General features: G+C 51.1%; 1 protein-coding gene across 1 annotated transcript; it reads left to right on the top strand.

Annotated features, from left to right (window-relative positions):
* The first annotated feature begins 10,115 nt into the window (after positions 1–10,115).
* On the top strand, positions 10,116–12,155 carry LOC101760000 (probable serine/threonine-protein kinase PBL15). Its single transcript, XM_004984233.4, has 2 exons — positions 10,116–11,181; positions 11,273–12,155. The coding sequence occupies exons 1-2, from the start codon at positions 10,462–10,464 to the stop codon at positions 11,858–11,860; spliced, it is 1,308 nt and encodes a 435-aa protein (XP_004984290.1). The 5' UTR covers positions 10,116–10,461; the 3' UTR covers positions 11,861–12,155.
* Positions 12,156–13,465: the final 1,310 nt, after the last annotated feature.

The following is a 13,465-nucleotide window of genomic DNA, read 5'->3' as shown; positions in this document are numbered from 1 at the left end:
GAGTTGCCGATTATATTAAAAAGAACGTGAATTTCAGACCGGACGAAAACAACAAAAAGAAAAAACAACACAAACACCGACGGTTGGATAAGGTCATCAACGCCTGCCGCACCACGCCCTCACACGCAACTCAACTCTACAACACATCGGCCGGTTGGATTGGGACATCAACACGCGCCGAACTCAACTCTTCTTCAACACCTCGGCGACAGAACCGAAACCTTACCACAGCCCGTACCACCATACACACGGTCAAAGTCACCGATCCCTCCCAGCGTAACCTAGCGTCGATGTTGAATCGAGAAGCAGACTGCACCACACCGAGAAGGCCACCGCCATGCAGGACCTTCCGCCGTAGTGTCACTGTAACATCACTCTCCACCTAACAGGATGATAACACCGAATCCGGATCTCTCGCAGACTGTCTCGCGGTCGCTGCCACGATAACACAACACGCGGGGGCCTCGCCACATCCGCCGTTGGACTCTGTCTCTCTCGTCGCCTCTAAGAGACACCGCACGCGGGGTCTCGCTACGCCCGTCGCAATACTCCACGTCCCGGATCCGTTTCTTTTGTCGCTGTCAGAGTGTTCGGCGATATTGCCCCGCTCCCCACGAACTCCATTAATCAACCAAAGCCGCTGTAGGGTATCGACCTTGCCTCGTTGCTTCACCCTCGTACATAGCCTTCTCCGTCGTGACAGCAAGTTAGAGAAGTCGCTTGCACCGTCTTCCGATGATGTACCGCACTGGATAGCCCAGCCAAGCTGAGCAACCTGCCGTGATCCGCTGCAAGCCTAGTCGTTCCACGCAACCGTTGCCGCAAGCGCCATCCTCCGACGCAGTTCCACACCGCATTGACCGCTGCCAAGCAACGTTAGCCGCCGCGGTCCGCTGCGAGCAGCCAAATCCAACAACCATGCAAACAACTTCTGACCGCCACCATAACTTTGATTGCTTGCACATGGGCTCGGCAACACCCAGTCAGCTCTCCACGCGGCGTAGTTGCCGCCATCGGCTATGGCCTCCCATGACAATGATTCAGCAATGCCACGAACCAAGTTGTGTCTCTAGAGAAAACGCCTCCAAGGAGGGTACGACACCAATGGTGCCGCCATCGCTCGTCTAGGATCTAGACAGTGTTTTCACCCAGAGAACCCCGTGCAGTAGAATCGTGATTCCAACATGACGCCCCAGCAGGAAAAACGACGTCCTAGGACGCTGCCGTCATGTCTACCAGCATGATGGTCAGTGAGGGCTTTCGCCCGGAGCAATACAACCCCGTGCTGCACGTACATGGTTCGGCATTTCCGGACCACTGCTATGGCAACCCAGCCTAGGCAACGTCGCCGCCGCGCCTCCACTCGCCATGCCATCGTTTGTCCATCTTCGTTTCTGTCGCCGCCCTCCCCCGGTGCCTACACCCCTCCGCCGCATGCACCTTCCTGGCGGCGGCGCGCGTCCGCTTGCCATTCCACCGTCACATGGCCTGCCGCGCGTCCCTCCTGGCCGCACGCACTTCCGGGCGCCGCGCGCTCCTCCCGGCAGAACAATCGTGACAGCGAGGTTCCAACAAGCAATTATGGAGGAATCATGTCACTGCAAAGTCGCCCATTTGTGTTAGGTCGAATCACTAGTTGGTCACAGAATGCAGTTTCTTCTTACCATTGCACGGCAGATTAAACAATATGCAGGTGCATCGTCGGTTAGATGGTCAAAATCAAGCCTTGATCCAGCCCATGCATCAACTGTTGCCCAGCACAACATCCATTCCCATTTCGCAAGACCAAAAAGGAAGACGAGCTGCAGCGAAAAATTTGGTGTCCTTAAATCACACGGAAAGGCAACAGAGCCTGCAATCACGACGACGACATGAAATCCTCTGGCCTTGCATCTTGCAATGGAAATAAACGTCCTCAAACTCACTGCATGCCATCACCTGTTTCGAGAATGAATAAGCAATCAGGTATCTCTGTGCACAAACTGTGGAGATGATCATGTTCAGGAGCCACCAACAAATATGCATGAAACTCGGTTGAGAATACTATCCCCATTCACCATCCTCTTTAAACAAAAGACTCGGCGCATTTAACTTGCATGATTAGAAACAGGGTCCAGAAACCACCGCGAGACATGCCAAAGCGCTATACACCAGCTTTTGTTAGTCAACTTTCATGTTTTTGCTGCCAATTCATGATGAGATGGTTGTAACAACAACTAAAACAAACCAAATGGATCGCCGTAGCACTACTGATTCATAAATAAGATTAAATAAAGTATAAGTTGCCTGCGTAAATTTGCCATAGATGGTTGCTAATAGAAGCTAGGATAGCAACCACAAACAAACAGTTAAAACGTGAGTGTGTTCAAGAAGAAATTTTAACAAAGACGGAAACCTTTTCTGAGTGTTAATGCAACGATGGCATCATTTTCGACCTTCAGACATAAATAGACAAAATTACTTGCATTGTTGTACATGATTCAGAACAACAGTTATAATGATAATAAGCACAAGTTTATTGCTAGTTAAGAAAAGCCAAAGTTCAATTGGCCTTTTTCTAGAATATATAAGTGCCTCTCTTGGCTATTAGGCTCCCGTGGAAACAGCTGAAGTAAAATTGATCCAAAACTCTGTTTGGACCGGTGCACTGTGGGCATAAGATTGGTGTGATGGTACCTTTTGATTTGCCAATGTCTTTGAGTCATCCAATACATCATTCGTTGACAATAAGATAAGCCGTTGATTACTGGGAGGCTGTTCTATCAGTGAATGCAATTGTTGTTTGATGTTCAAAGTTGTCTCCGTTGGATCACATTGTATGAGGTAGGAAGTCTTGTTCCTCTTAACTCTGAATATACATTGCCTGCACAACAGAAGATGTCTCTCGAATATCAGTAAACAGATAGTTTGATACACTAAGCTGAGCTGAATAAGATTTGTAAAATCATAAAAAGGGGGCACTTCAATGTAATGCTACACATAATAAGCTGAGCTTTCTTTTGGACACCGTAACCATCAATGGAGGAGTCAGAAACTCAAGATTTATCTTGTTAGTGAGGCCAATAGTGTTAAACTGCATTTCGCGACTCTAAATGAGTGCCAGGCTAGGCTTAGCCCGTCAAGCTCGGCCCGGGCCTCTTTTACTCAGGTCTAATTTAGAGTGTGCGTGCATGTAAATAAGTGTTTGTGGTTGTAACACATGTTTCACGGAAAAATACAATATAACAGTTATAAATAATTTGAATGCTAATAAGATTTGGTAGATATTAGTTTGTAACTTTCTGAAACATGTGCTTATGCTAATAAGATTTGAATGCTCGGCCCGGGCCTCTTTTACTCTAATGAAGTGCTTATGCTATCCATTCAAAGATTCATAGATATTAGTTTGTTTTCAGGATCTTGTTGGTATGCTACATATATAATATTGAAGCACACAATCCCCACAAGAGCCCGTGTTCCCCATTTGAAGCACCAAGCCTGTACAAGATGGCAAGCAAAGGGATACTTGAATTCATAGTCTTTGCTTTAGTTTTTATCTTGTTTGTAGCACATCAAGTTTCTTGTCTGAGGGAGAGAGACAACTGTTTGCAATAGAAAATTCGCATTCTGGACGTTTGCAGGGATTCCATAAGAAAGCGGGGCCGCTACATTGGTCCAAACCTGGACTGCAAAAATACTTGCAGAAATACTGACATTCCTTGCGTGTGTAGGATACTCACTCCGATCGACGAGGCTTCGATAAGTGCAAAAAAAAGATTGTACGGGTGGCAAAGAAATGCGGCAGGCCGATTCCAGTCGGAGCCTGGTGTGGATGTAAGTGACCATTACAATTTATATGTCCTTGTCAACTGATAGTGCAGATGTTTTCTCCCATCAAACTCCATCTTTTTTTAGATAAAGGATGATCTTAGAATATTACATCAATATGGTACAATTAAACTAACAATGGGACTCAACTTTGTTTTTCAGGGCATACTGTTAAGCCAGCACCGGCAGCGCGCGCGACCACCACCACAATCGCCACTAATGATACAGCCATGAGAGCTCAGAGGGAAGCAAACCAAGGGGAATAATGAAATGATAATGTGTATTCTTCCATGCATGTCTTATTGTCATGGCAAGTTACTGCGAATAACAATGAGATTGATAATATAAGCTACATGGCAAGATTTGGTTGCAGTACGGATGACCTTATGAACTAGTCCAAGAAGATTGACAGCTAATTTGAAGCAAATTCGAAGAAAAACCTAGTAGTCAGCTTCTATATGAACCTAAAAGCAAACGCCGCATTTAACATGTAGCTAAGCTACACAAATACACTTCCTTAGCAACATGACTTTTGAGAATGTTGAGTTAGTTTTTCGCAATTGTTGGATTTTGCTTCTAAATTGCACCGTGCACAAAAGAGGAAACTAACTACTAAACCAAAGACAATAAACGCATGCTTGAATAGGAAAAAAAAACTTGGAAAAGAAAAGGCTGTACACAGAAAAATGTAAGAAAAGGCTGCTTCGTTCGTGGGCCACTAATGGGCTGGCTGGTCTGAGCAATTGGGAAAGGCTTCGTTCGGTCAGCCGGCATTGAGAACTCTCGATCCAGCGCGTTCGACAACGACAAACGGAATCGGCGATCCATGTCATCATCGCAGGTCACAGCGACCACAGCCAACTGCTCCTCCTATCGTAACAAGGCTCAGATGCTGCCCAACCCAAAAAGGGGCAGATTCGTTTGCTGATTTTCCTTCGCTCTTCACAATTGCTCAACCTTTTCCACGTACTCTTCTAGCATTATCAAGTCCAAAGATAGTTAGGATCCGATCCGTTTACAAACTTTACAAGATTTTGCTTCCCCCAACAAGATGAGTTCAGTCCCAAGGCCTCCAAATAAAATGTTCCAAGAGCTAGCTAGCTGCAGTGGCGCGTACCGTAAGGGAGGCACTCGTAGTGGGTTGGAGCCAGGTGACCCAACGCGTACATGATCCAGTGCAGACGTCCGGCTCGCGGAATGCTATCTGTCTGTAGGTTCGGCTCCGATGCGTAAAGAAATGGAGCGCATGATGTGGAGAGGCGACATGCTGCTTGTTGTGCAGTGGTTAACACGCATGGGGCTCACTGAATGGTTGGGATGATGATGCAATTGGCCCGCACTTACCCAGCAAAACTAAAGGTTAGGCTCTGTATGTTTCCCGCCATCTATAATCTGTGAGCTGACAATACGGCCTGTATAATATAATCTGGTTATAGCCTATTAGGGCATGTTTTTGGGCTTATTTTTGGTCGAAATAGCGATGGAGACGACCCGAATTCCATATCGTTGCAGATTCAACTGCTTTCGTACGGTGCACGTGCATGCGCGACACCAGGGTAGCTAGCATATGCAGTAGCGTACGTGGAAATGGGCGAATAATCCCATCGACCTCGTGCGATAAACATATAGACGCTGATCCACTACCGCGGCTGTCTCGCAGTCGATGGATGCTTTTTCGATCGATAACAATATTTAAGCGAGAGGATGACGTGGAGATCGAGAGGCGACAAAGATGCTGCTGCTGCTCGTGCAGTGGTTAACACAAGGAAGCAATACCATTGCGCTGCTCATTGAAAATGGTTGGGATATCCAAATTTCAAGGAAGAAAGGAAAAAAAAAAGAATTATGAACTATTGAGTTTGTATAAATACTCAATAGTTTAATAAGAATTATGAAAATGGTTGCTCACCACTAGCAGCAGCAACGCGATGTTTGTATAAATGCTGAACACTATTGAGTTTAATAAGAATTATGAACTGTAAAGGAGCACGTATCCAGCACGAGCACCCCGCGCCCTTTTTTGACTAGCTGCAGCATATTGTTGCCTAGCACTCGCGTCATGCCCATCTGGCATGCATGCAAGGGGGTCAGCGACCAAGTCAAACTAGTCAATAGTCATGCAGGGTGGCCCCCAAATCCCAATTCAACATTGTTACACCTTGCACTACTTTTTGTGTACGGTACATGTGCGCAATGCCAGGCTAGCATATACGGTACACTACTGGAAAGATGCACGGATGCCTTTGCCACATCCATGGTCACGTGTAACACGCTGAATATATACTACCCATTTATCGTTGTTAACTTTTTCTCGTAACATTTGACCACTCATCTTATTAAAAAAATATGCAAATATCATTCGCTTTGCTTGTGACTTACTTTACCATCCTCAAAAGTGTTGTAAGCTAGACTTATCTTTTCATGTTTGCAATAATTTTTTTTAATAAGACGAATGGTTAAATGTTGCGAGAAAAAGTAACAGCAACAAATGTTTTGATACGGAGGGAGTATCTAGATGCCGTGGATGCATACTTTCCTATAAACTGGTCCATCCTCCCAGCTTATTTCTATGCTGGTCTAGCAAAAGATCATACTCTCTCCGTTTATTTTTATAAGGCGTGATATGATATGGCACAGCCTCCCAAATTACACTTTGACCGTTAATTTATCTTATATTATATTTTTTTACGGTTATATAAACTTATAATTATTGCCAATTCAAGTTTACATCATAAAATAAAAAATATTAGTTAAATTATTAGTTAAAGATAACAAAGTTTGAATCTTGATATGCGCGTAAAATGATTTTATAAAGATAAATGGAGGGAGTAAAACACATCAAAGCCTACGCTTGATCCATCGAGTAATTTGGCTATTTTTTTTGTGAGTGTATGTGTACGTGTATGTTTATACATGTGTTACTTACACCTAAGGTTATATTGTTGAAACCTGATCTTTGGGTGATATAATAATCACATGATCTCAAATAAAAACTTTATTATCTTAAAGTGCCTTGTTTTCTTTAATATATATCGGATTTGGGACACTAGCCAAGTCAATGTCTCTTTCAAAAAAACCATAATAAAATCATAGATTTTATGAAGAGTATATTTTCGGTCCAGTAAGGAAAACCGGAGGTATATATGATAAAAATAAAATGACCTACAATTTGGGACATAAGATTTGGGACATAAGAGTACATATCATCTTATTAAAGGTAGAAGTATATGTCTTGTGTTCTTTTCGAAAAGGACGCTAGATTAGACTGGAAGTTCCATCACCGTTTCCCCACCGTACCTAGGGACCTTTTCATCTACATGTAACGTGGTGGGCTACTCGCTAGCATACAATAAAAATAACCGTGTAAATAGGATCGCATGCTTGTAGATGCTTTGCACAGCGCAGCGGAAGACTTTATATAGATGTCGCTAATGGACCTTCTACAGTTGTAGCCCATTATGACTCTAATACCCTAATGGATCAAATCCATCAAAGACCATTAGCGGATCCTAATCCGGTTGGCTCTAGGGCATATCTCCAACACTACATGTGTCTTTTCTCTTTGAAAAAAACTAGCAGAAATATCCGTGCGTTGCTACGGGTCCTTACTTGCTCTCACGTTATTATTCGCTTGTTCCTAATATGTTGGCTTCGCTTCACAGTACGTTGGTGCGTTGTTCCTAGTAGTCTTCTTTTTGCAAGTATAGTAGTAGAAGATACTTGTGGGTGGTTTGATTCCATTTGTTTATTACGTGAGATCCACACATGGAAATAAAAAAAATTCACCGCTTAATCTCCGCTCTATCCATTCATTTAATTTTCCGTGTACTTATCGTCATCCAGCCAGTCGTTGCCTCTTCATCCATCAGCGCCACCTGCATCTTTCTCCATCCTCGCCGTCACCCAGGCGCTGCGCATCTTGCCGTCCTCGCCGTCACTCAAGCAAGCGCTCATCCTCCCCGTGCCTAGCCTCATTCCCGCTTCAAGCGCTAGGCCATAGCGCCTCTGGCCGCCATGAGCAGGAGTGCGTTCTCCTCTTCTTCTCGTTTCCATCCACCTCCCTTCAATAATCCACTCCAAATCGTTCCAATTAAGTGCAAAATCAAACCCCCAATTGCTAGATGTGGAGGCCTTAGTTCCGGATGTGAAGGGGATGGACGTCATTGAGAGGGGGGTGTAAGGTTCCGGGCGAGCGGCAGTAGTGCGTGGTAAGCACGAGGAGGGTTGGTCTCGTACAAATACTTTATTGAAGGTGCCACCAAGATGAGTAAAGTGAATATAGGATGATTATACGAATATAAGAAAATACAGAGGATAGAATATTTAGAAGAGAAGATGATCTGATGTCATACTGAGCTCCCATCGATGAAGTTTTTGTTAGATTATTAAGAAGTGCATGCATATGAGTCTTTTATGATGACTTGCATCCTGGCGTTCTAGGCGATCACGCAGCAAGGGAGGCCGGGGCAGACTTTGTTGATGCATGTGGCAACACGTACAACGCATGGTCATGAACCGTGTCGAGCTGGCCTTTTAGTACGTGCATGTGCACCAGCAGTGGCAGTACCGGACGGACACGCACCACGGAAGTGTGGAGGATGGAAAGGCTCGGCTTTGTTCCAACCCGGCTAGGCTCTCGGCATGCAACTTCCGCGTGATTGGTTGCCTGCCCCAGCGGCTAAGTCAGGCTCCCGCGATGCAAGATGCGCCTCCCAGGTCCGCTGGAAATGCAGGAATCGAGTGTTTTCGCTGGGCCAGGCCGGCGCGAACGCACGAGTTGCATGAGTGTGGAGAGCAGCGGTTCAAGGCCAGCTCGTGCACCTAGGCAACCAATCAGCTTATCTGCTGGCCATGGTGCATGCGCGCAGGCAACCAAACAGTAGGCATTTGCATGGCAGGACTTGGCTCACCGGTGCGATGCAAGGATGGGGCGTGCGGGGAACCAATCAGGCCCTTTATCTTCTCAATCGACCTTCTCCTCATCGTTCTATTCTACCGCTTCCATATTTTCTTTTCTGTCCTCCAGCAGTCTCACCGAGCGGCGCCGCATGAGCCTCCCTCATCGCGCGCAAGCCCACCCATGGGCCATGGCGGCGCACGAGAAGAGGGAGCCTGCGCTAGCTGTTGCCCTCGACGCGTGTCATCGACTGTAGCCCACATGGAGGCAAGCGGGGTAGGGGTTGAGTGGTGAGGTGTGCAAGCGGCTGCTCGTGCGTTCCGACGAAAGCGGGGGCGGGCACAGCTCTAAGTGGCGTACCACCGTTCGGAGTCCCATTGCCGTGGTAGAAGACGACCTACGATGGGAGCGGCGTCAAGATGTATGACGACGATGACAGCGCAACTATTGTTGGGTTCCGTAAATAGAAACAAAGCTAAGGATGAGAATGATTAACTTTAAAGGCTATATTTTTTTAATACAAACTTTTGCGTACGATCTCGGATGAATACAAACTTTATATCAAAATTATAGACCTCGATGAGATTTTGAACTTTGTATTTGATAACTTTTTCGTTCGAGATCGTTTAGTAGTCCAAAATGTGTTATAAGTTCATAGAAGAAACACATTTGCCACGTCATCGATCCACAACTCCGAAACCGAGCGTTCCTATTGGCCGAACTCTCCTCCTACCCTTCCCTCTCAAGCAGCCAACCTTATCTCCTACCTCTCTCTCTTCTCTCCCACCTCTCCTCTCTCTCCTGGCCCTATCTCCTCTCTCTCTTCTCTCCCACCTCTCGGGCGCACCCCCGCAGAGGAGCCCCGGTGGCCGGTGCGGCCACCTCGGCCCGACGCCGGCAGCAGAGGCGGCAGGAGCGGCGACCATCCCAGCCCCAGCCTCGGCGGCGGAGGCGGCCGGCACAGCGGCCACCTCGGCCCGACCCTAGCGGTGGAGGCGGCAGGCGCGGCGCCCACCCGGGCCCGACCCCAGCAGCGGAGGCGGCAGGCGTGGCGGCCACCCTGGCCCCAGCCCCGGCGGCCGCCTCCACCAGCAGCGCGGGTGGTCGGCCGGCTCCAGCTCCACCGTGGCGACAGACGGCGCAGCCTAGGCAAGGCTAGCCGGTGCGAGCGGCCCCGACCCCGACGTCGAGGCCGGCCAGCGCGGGCAGCTCCACCTTCACAATTGCAGGACATTTTTACAAAATCGTCAAGACATATTTCAAGGACTGCAGGTTTATTATGAAAAAAATTGAGGAACTTTTTTGCAACACAACCACGACGGCTTTAATATTAGGTAGATATTTATATATGTTGTCGTGGAGAGAGTACTGGTAGTAATACTTACAAGATAATCGCCCGTGTGTTTGATGCTGCCGGAAAATTTTTACAAGGAAAAGACAAGCAAGTGCCAAGCAGTGCACGCGAAAGCCGAGGCCCATGCTGCCATAAGCGCACAATTGCCAGAAACGGGGAGTGGTTCGGAGCAGTTGAGTTGTGTGTTGGAACGGTTGGCCTCGCCTTCCCTTTCCGTGCCGGGGCCCCCTTTTCCTATATCATCCCGCCTCCCCCGCCGCGCTAACCACCGCACTCCCCTCTCTCAGACCATTCCCCTGGTCAGCTCATTCCTTTCCTCCCACCTGATCGATCACACGCGCAGCTCAGCTAGCTAGCTAGCTCCCGCAAGCGAAGCACCTGACCGTCCGTACGAAAGAAGGCGATGGGGAGGCCGTGGCGACCAGTGCTGGCGTCGGCGACCAAGTGCTGCGCGGCGGAGGACGCCGCGGTGGCCCCCGACGGGCTGGCGCGCTGCCGTCCCCAGCAGTCGGAGCTCTCGCGCCGCCTGGCGTCGTTCCGGCGCCTGTCGTCCCTGGCCAACAGCCCGGCCTCGGCCACCATGGCGTCGTCAGACGGCGGCAGCGGCAAGGCGTGCGGCGGCGAGGCGGCGGGGGAGATGGCGGGCCCGCTGCAGCTGCACTCGTTCGGCCTCGGGGAGCTCCGCGGCGTGACGCACGACTTCTCCAGCAGCTTCCTGCTGGGGGAGGGCGGCTTCGGCGCCGTGTACAAGGGCTTCGTGGACGCCGGCATGCGTCCGGGGCTCGGCGCGCAGCCCGTCGCCGTGAAGCAGCTCAACGCCGCGGGGTTCCAGGGCCACCGGGAGTGGCTCGCCGAGGTCATCTTCCTGGGCCAGTTCCGCCACCCGCACCTCGTCAGGCTGCTGGGCTACTGCTGCGAGGACGAGGAGCGCCTGCTCGTCTACGAGTTCATGCCGCGGGGAAGCCTCGAGAACCACCTCTTCAGGAGGATCTCGGCCACGCTGCCCTGGGGCACCCGGATCAAGGTCGCCATCGGCGCCGCCAAGGGGCTCGCCTTCCTCCACGCCGCCACCACACCCGTCATCTACCGGGACTTCAAGGCCTCCAACATCCTACTTGACTCGGTTAGTTGGTGTCGAATTCTCTGAACTCTTTCTCCCCCGGCCCTCTGAATTCTGAACTGAAGTCTGAACTGATTCCTGCATCAATTATTAGGACTTCACGGCGAAGCTGTCCGACTTCGGGCTCGCCAAGATGGGGCCCGAGGGCGAGGACACGCACGTGACGACGCGCGTGATGGGCACCCACGGCTACGCGGCGCCGGAGTACGTGCAGACGGGCCACCTCAACGTGAAGAGCGACGTGTACAGCTTCGGCGTCGTGCTCCTGGAGCTCCTCACGGGCCGCCGCGCTATGGAGCACGTCCGCGGCCGGAGCGCCCACGCCGAGCAGCAGGTGAAGCTCGTCGACTGGACCCGCCCCTACCTCAGCGGCGGCAGCCGCCGGCTCCGCTGCATAATGGACCAGCGCCTGGCCGGCCACTACTCCGTCAAGGGCGCCCGCGCCGTCGCGCAGCTGGCGGTCCAGTGCACGGCGCCGCAGCCCAGGGACCGGCCGCGGATGGCCGCCGTCGTCGAGGCCCTCGAGCGGCTGCAGGGGCTCAAGGACATGGCCGTCACCGTCGGGCTCTGGCCCGCCAACGCCCCCGTCGCCGGGAGGAACGCCATCTCCGCCAAGATCCGCGCCGAGGTCAAGGGCGCCGCCGGGTCGCGCCGGAGGAGCGCGTCCTCCAAGCTGCCATGATTCAGTCGCGTCGTGTGCCGGCCAGAGTGTATGATGGAGTTGTATTGGATTGTATGTGTCCGCGCGTGCGTGTGTGTATGTACATAGTGATCGATCAAGATTTGCGTGCGTGGTGTTAAAAATCGGCGCAATGCGGGATTGAGTACTGCTGCTAGTGTCCGTTTAGTCTAGGTGAGCTGCTGGCAGATGATCGATCCTGCCTGTGTCTCCATGAACTGTACCATGCGATCGATGGCTTCGTTCCAGCGATCGCTATGATGAAATCTCGATCAAAAAATTTTCTTACCTGGATCTCCGAACAATTTGTGACCAGAGTGACCAGTGCTCTCAGCTTCACCTATTCTTGCATCTTGCCTGCGCAATGCACACGCAAAGCAGGTCAACCAACCTCTCTTAATCCCGGTGTGGAGAAGGAATAACGTCGATGTCTAGCGTGCCCGTGGATTGGCCGGCCAGCGAAACTGCAAGTAAAGCATCCGAACGAAAGGATAGGATAGAGCACCACTTGTCGGGTCTGCATCTTCCGTCTAATTTTCCGGTGGATCGAGATCGGAAGCTTGAGACGAAGCAACGATAGCGCGCGGAGCTACCGGACACTGGGGTGCCATTCTCGACGGCGACCCTGCCGCTATGGGACGGCGCCATATTCATCAACTGACCCATCGGCATGTCCCTGTTGAGCGCGCTTACTGTTCTCCTTCGCCGATACGATCAACGAAGGTGTAGGTGAGCCGCCTGGTGGGCCGTTTCGAATGCATGGATTTTTCATGGATTATTTGCCGCGGGGACAGGTAAACACCCATCCAATTCCACGCACTGTCGCCAGATTATATCACCGGGGTCTCGATCGGGGACGGGCTGCCGGCGCGGCACGTAGGAGACTCATACGTAACGGTCGTGGCGGACCACACGGATCTTTAGCCGCTGGCCAGGTCCCGACTTGCCTCCCCAAAGCAGGGCGTGGCCGGGCATCTTGGAACAGCGCCGTGCTCCGCCGGGTGGGTGGCGTGAGCAGGAGGGCGACAGGGCCCCCGAGCAGGGAGATGCGTGCGGCGCGGCCGGCGACCCAGCTGCGAGGAGACAAAAACACAAACCGCGAGTGCGCGCGGACCCGGCCGCCGCGACCGCGACGGCGAGAGAGAGAGAGAGAGAGAGCTCGCAGTCACCTCTCGCGCGCGCGGGTGGATGGATCTCCGTGGCCGCGACACAGGATCACACACACAGGAGACCGCGTGCGCCTGGTGAGCTCAACTTCCTGGACGGACTCCGTCTCGCCGGATGATTGATTGGCCCCGCACGCCGCAACAACCCGGGGGCTACTCCGCCGCGGTCAGTCCACGCGCGCGCCGGTCGCCGATCCCCTATTCCCCTCTGCGTCTGGGCCCCGGATGGCGGCGGCACTGACGTACGACGACGCTGGGGGTGAGTTGACGCCCATGCATCACTGCGTGCGAAAGCGGCAGGTGGCTGGCTGGTGACGTCACGCGTCGCGCTCCTCGCATCCGTCTCTTTCCCTGGAAAATTATAAGGAGCTCGCCACATTCCTGGAGCTTCGCGTCAAAGACGTGGCCAATCCGAGCACGAAAAAAAATATTCTTGACTAGT

Source organism: Setaria italica, chromosome IX (assembly GCF_000263155.2).
Source record: "Setaria italica strain Yugu1 chromosome IX, Setaria_italica_v2.0, whole genome shotgun sequence".
In the NCBI taxonomy this organism is placed as follows: Eukaryota; Viridiplantae; Streptophyta; class Magnoliopsida; order Poales; family Poaceae; genus Setaria; species Setaria italica.
Note: the sequence above shows the minus strand (reverse complement) of the source record. Positions and strands in the feature narration are given on the sequence as shown.

Bases quoted from the DNA above. Each gene is read 5' to 3' on its own strand.
- LOC101760000 (XM_004984233.4), top strand. From the start codon at position 10,462: ATGGGGAGGCCGTGGCGACCAGTGCTGGCGTCGGCGACCAAGTGCTGC. The intron at 11,182-11,272 runs GTTAGTTGGTGT...ATCAATTATTAG, and splicing joins CCAACATCCTACTTGACTCG to GACTTCACGGCGAAGCTGTC.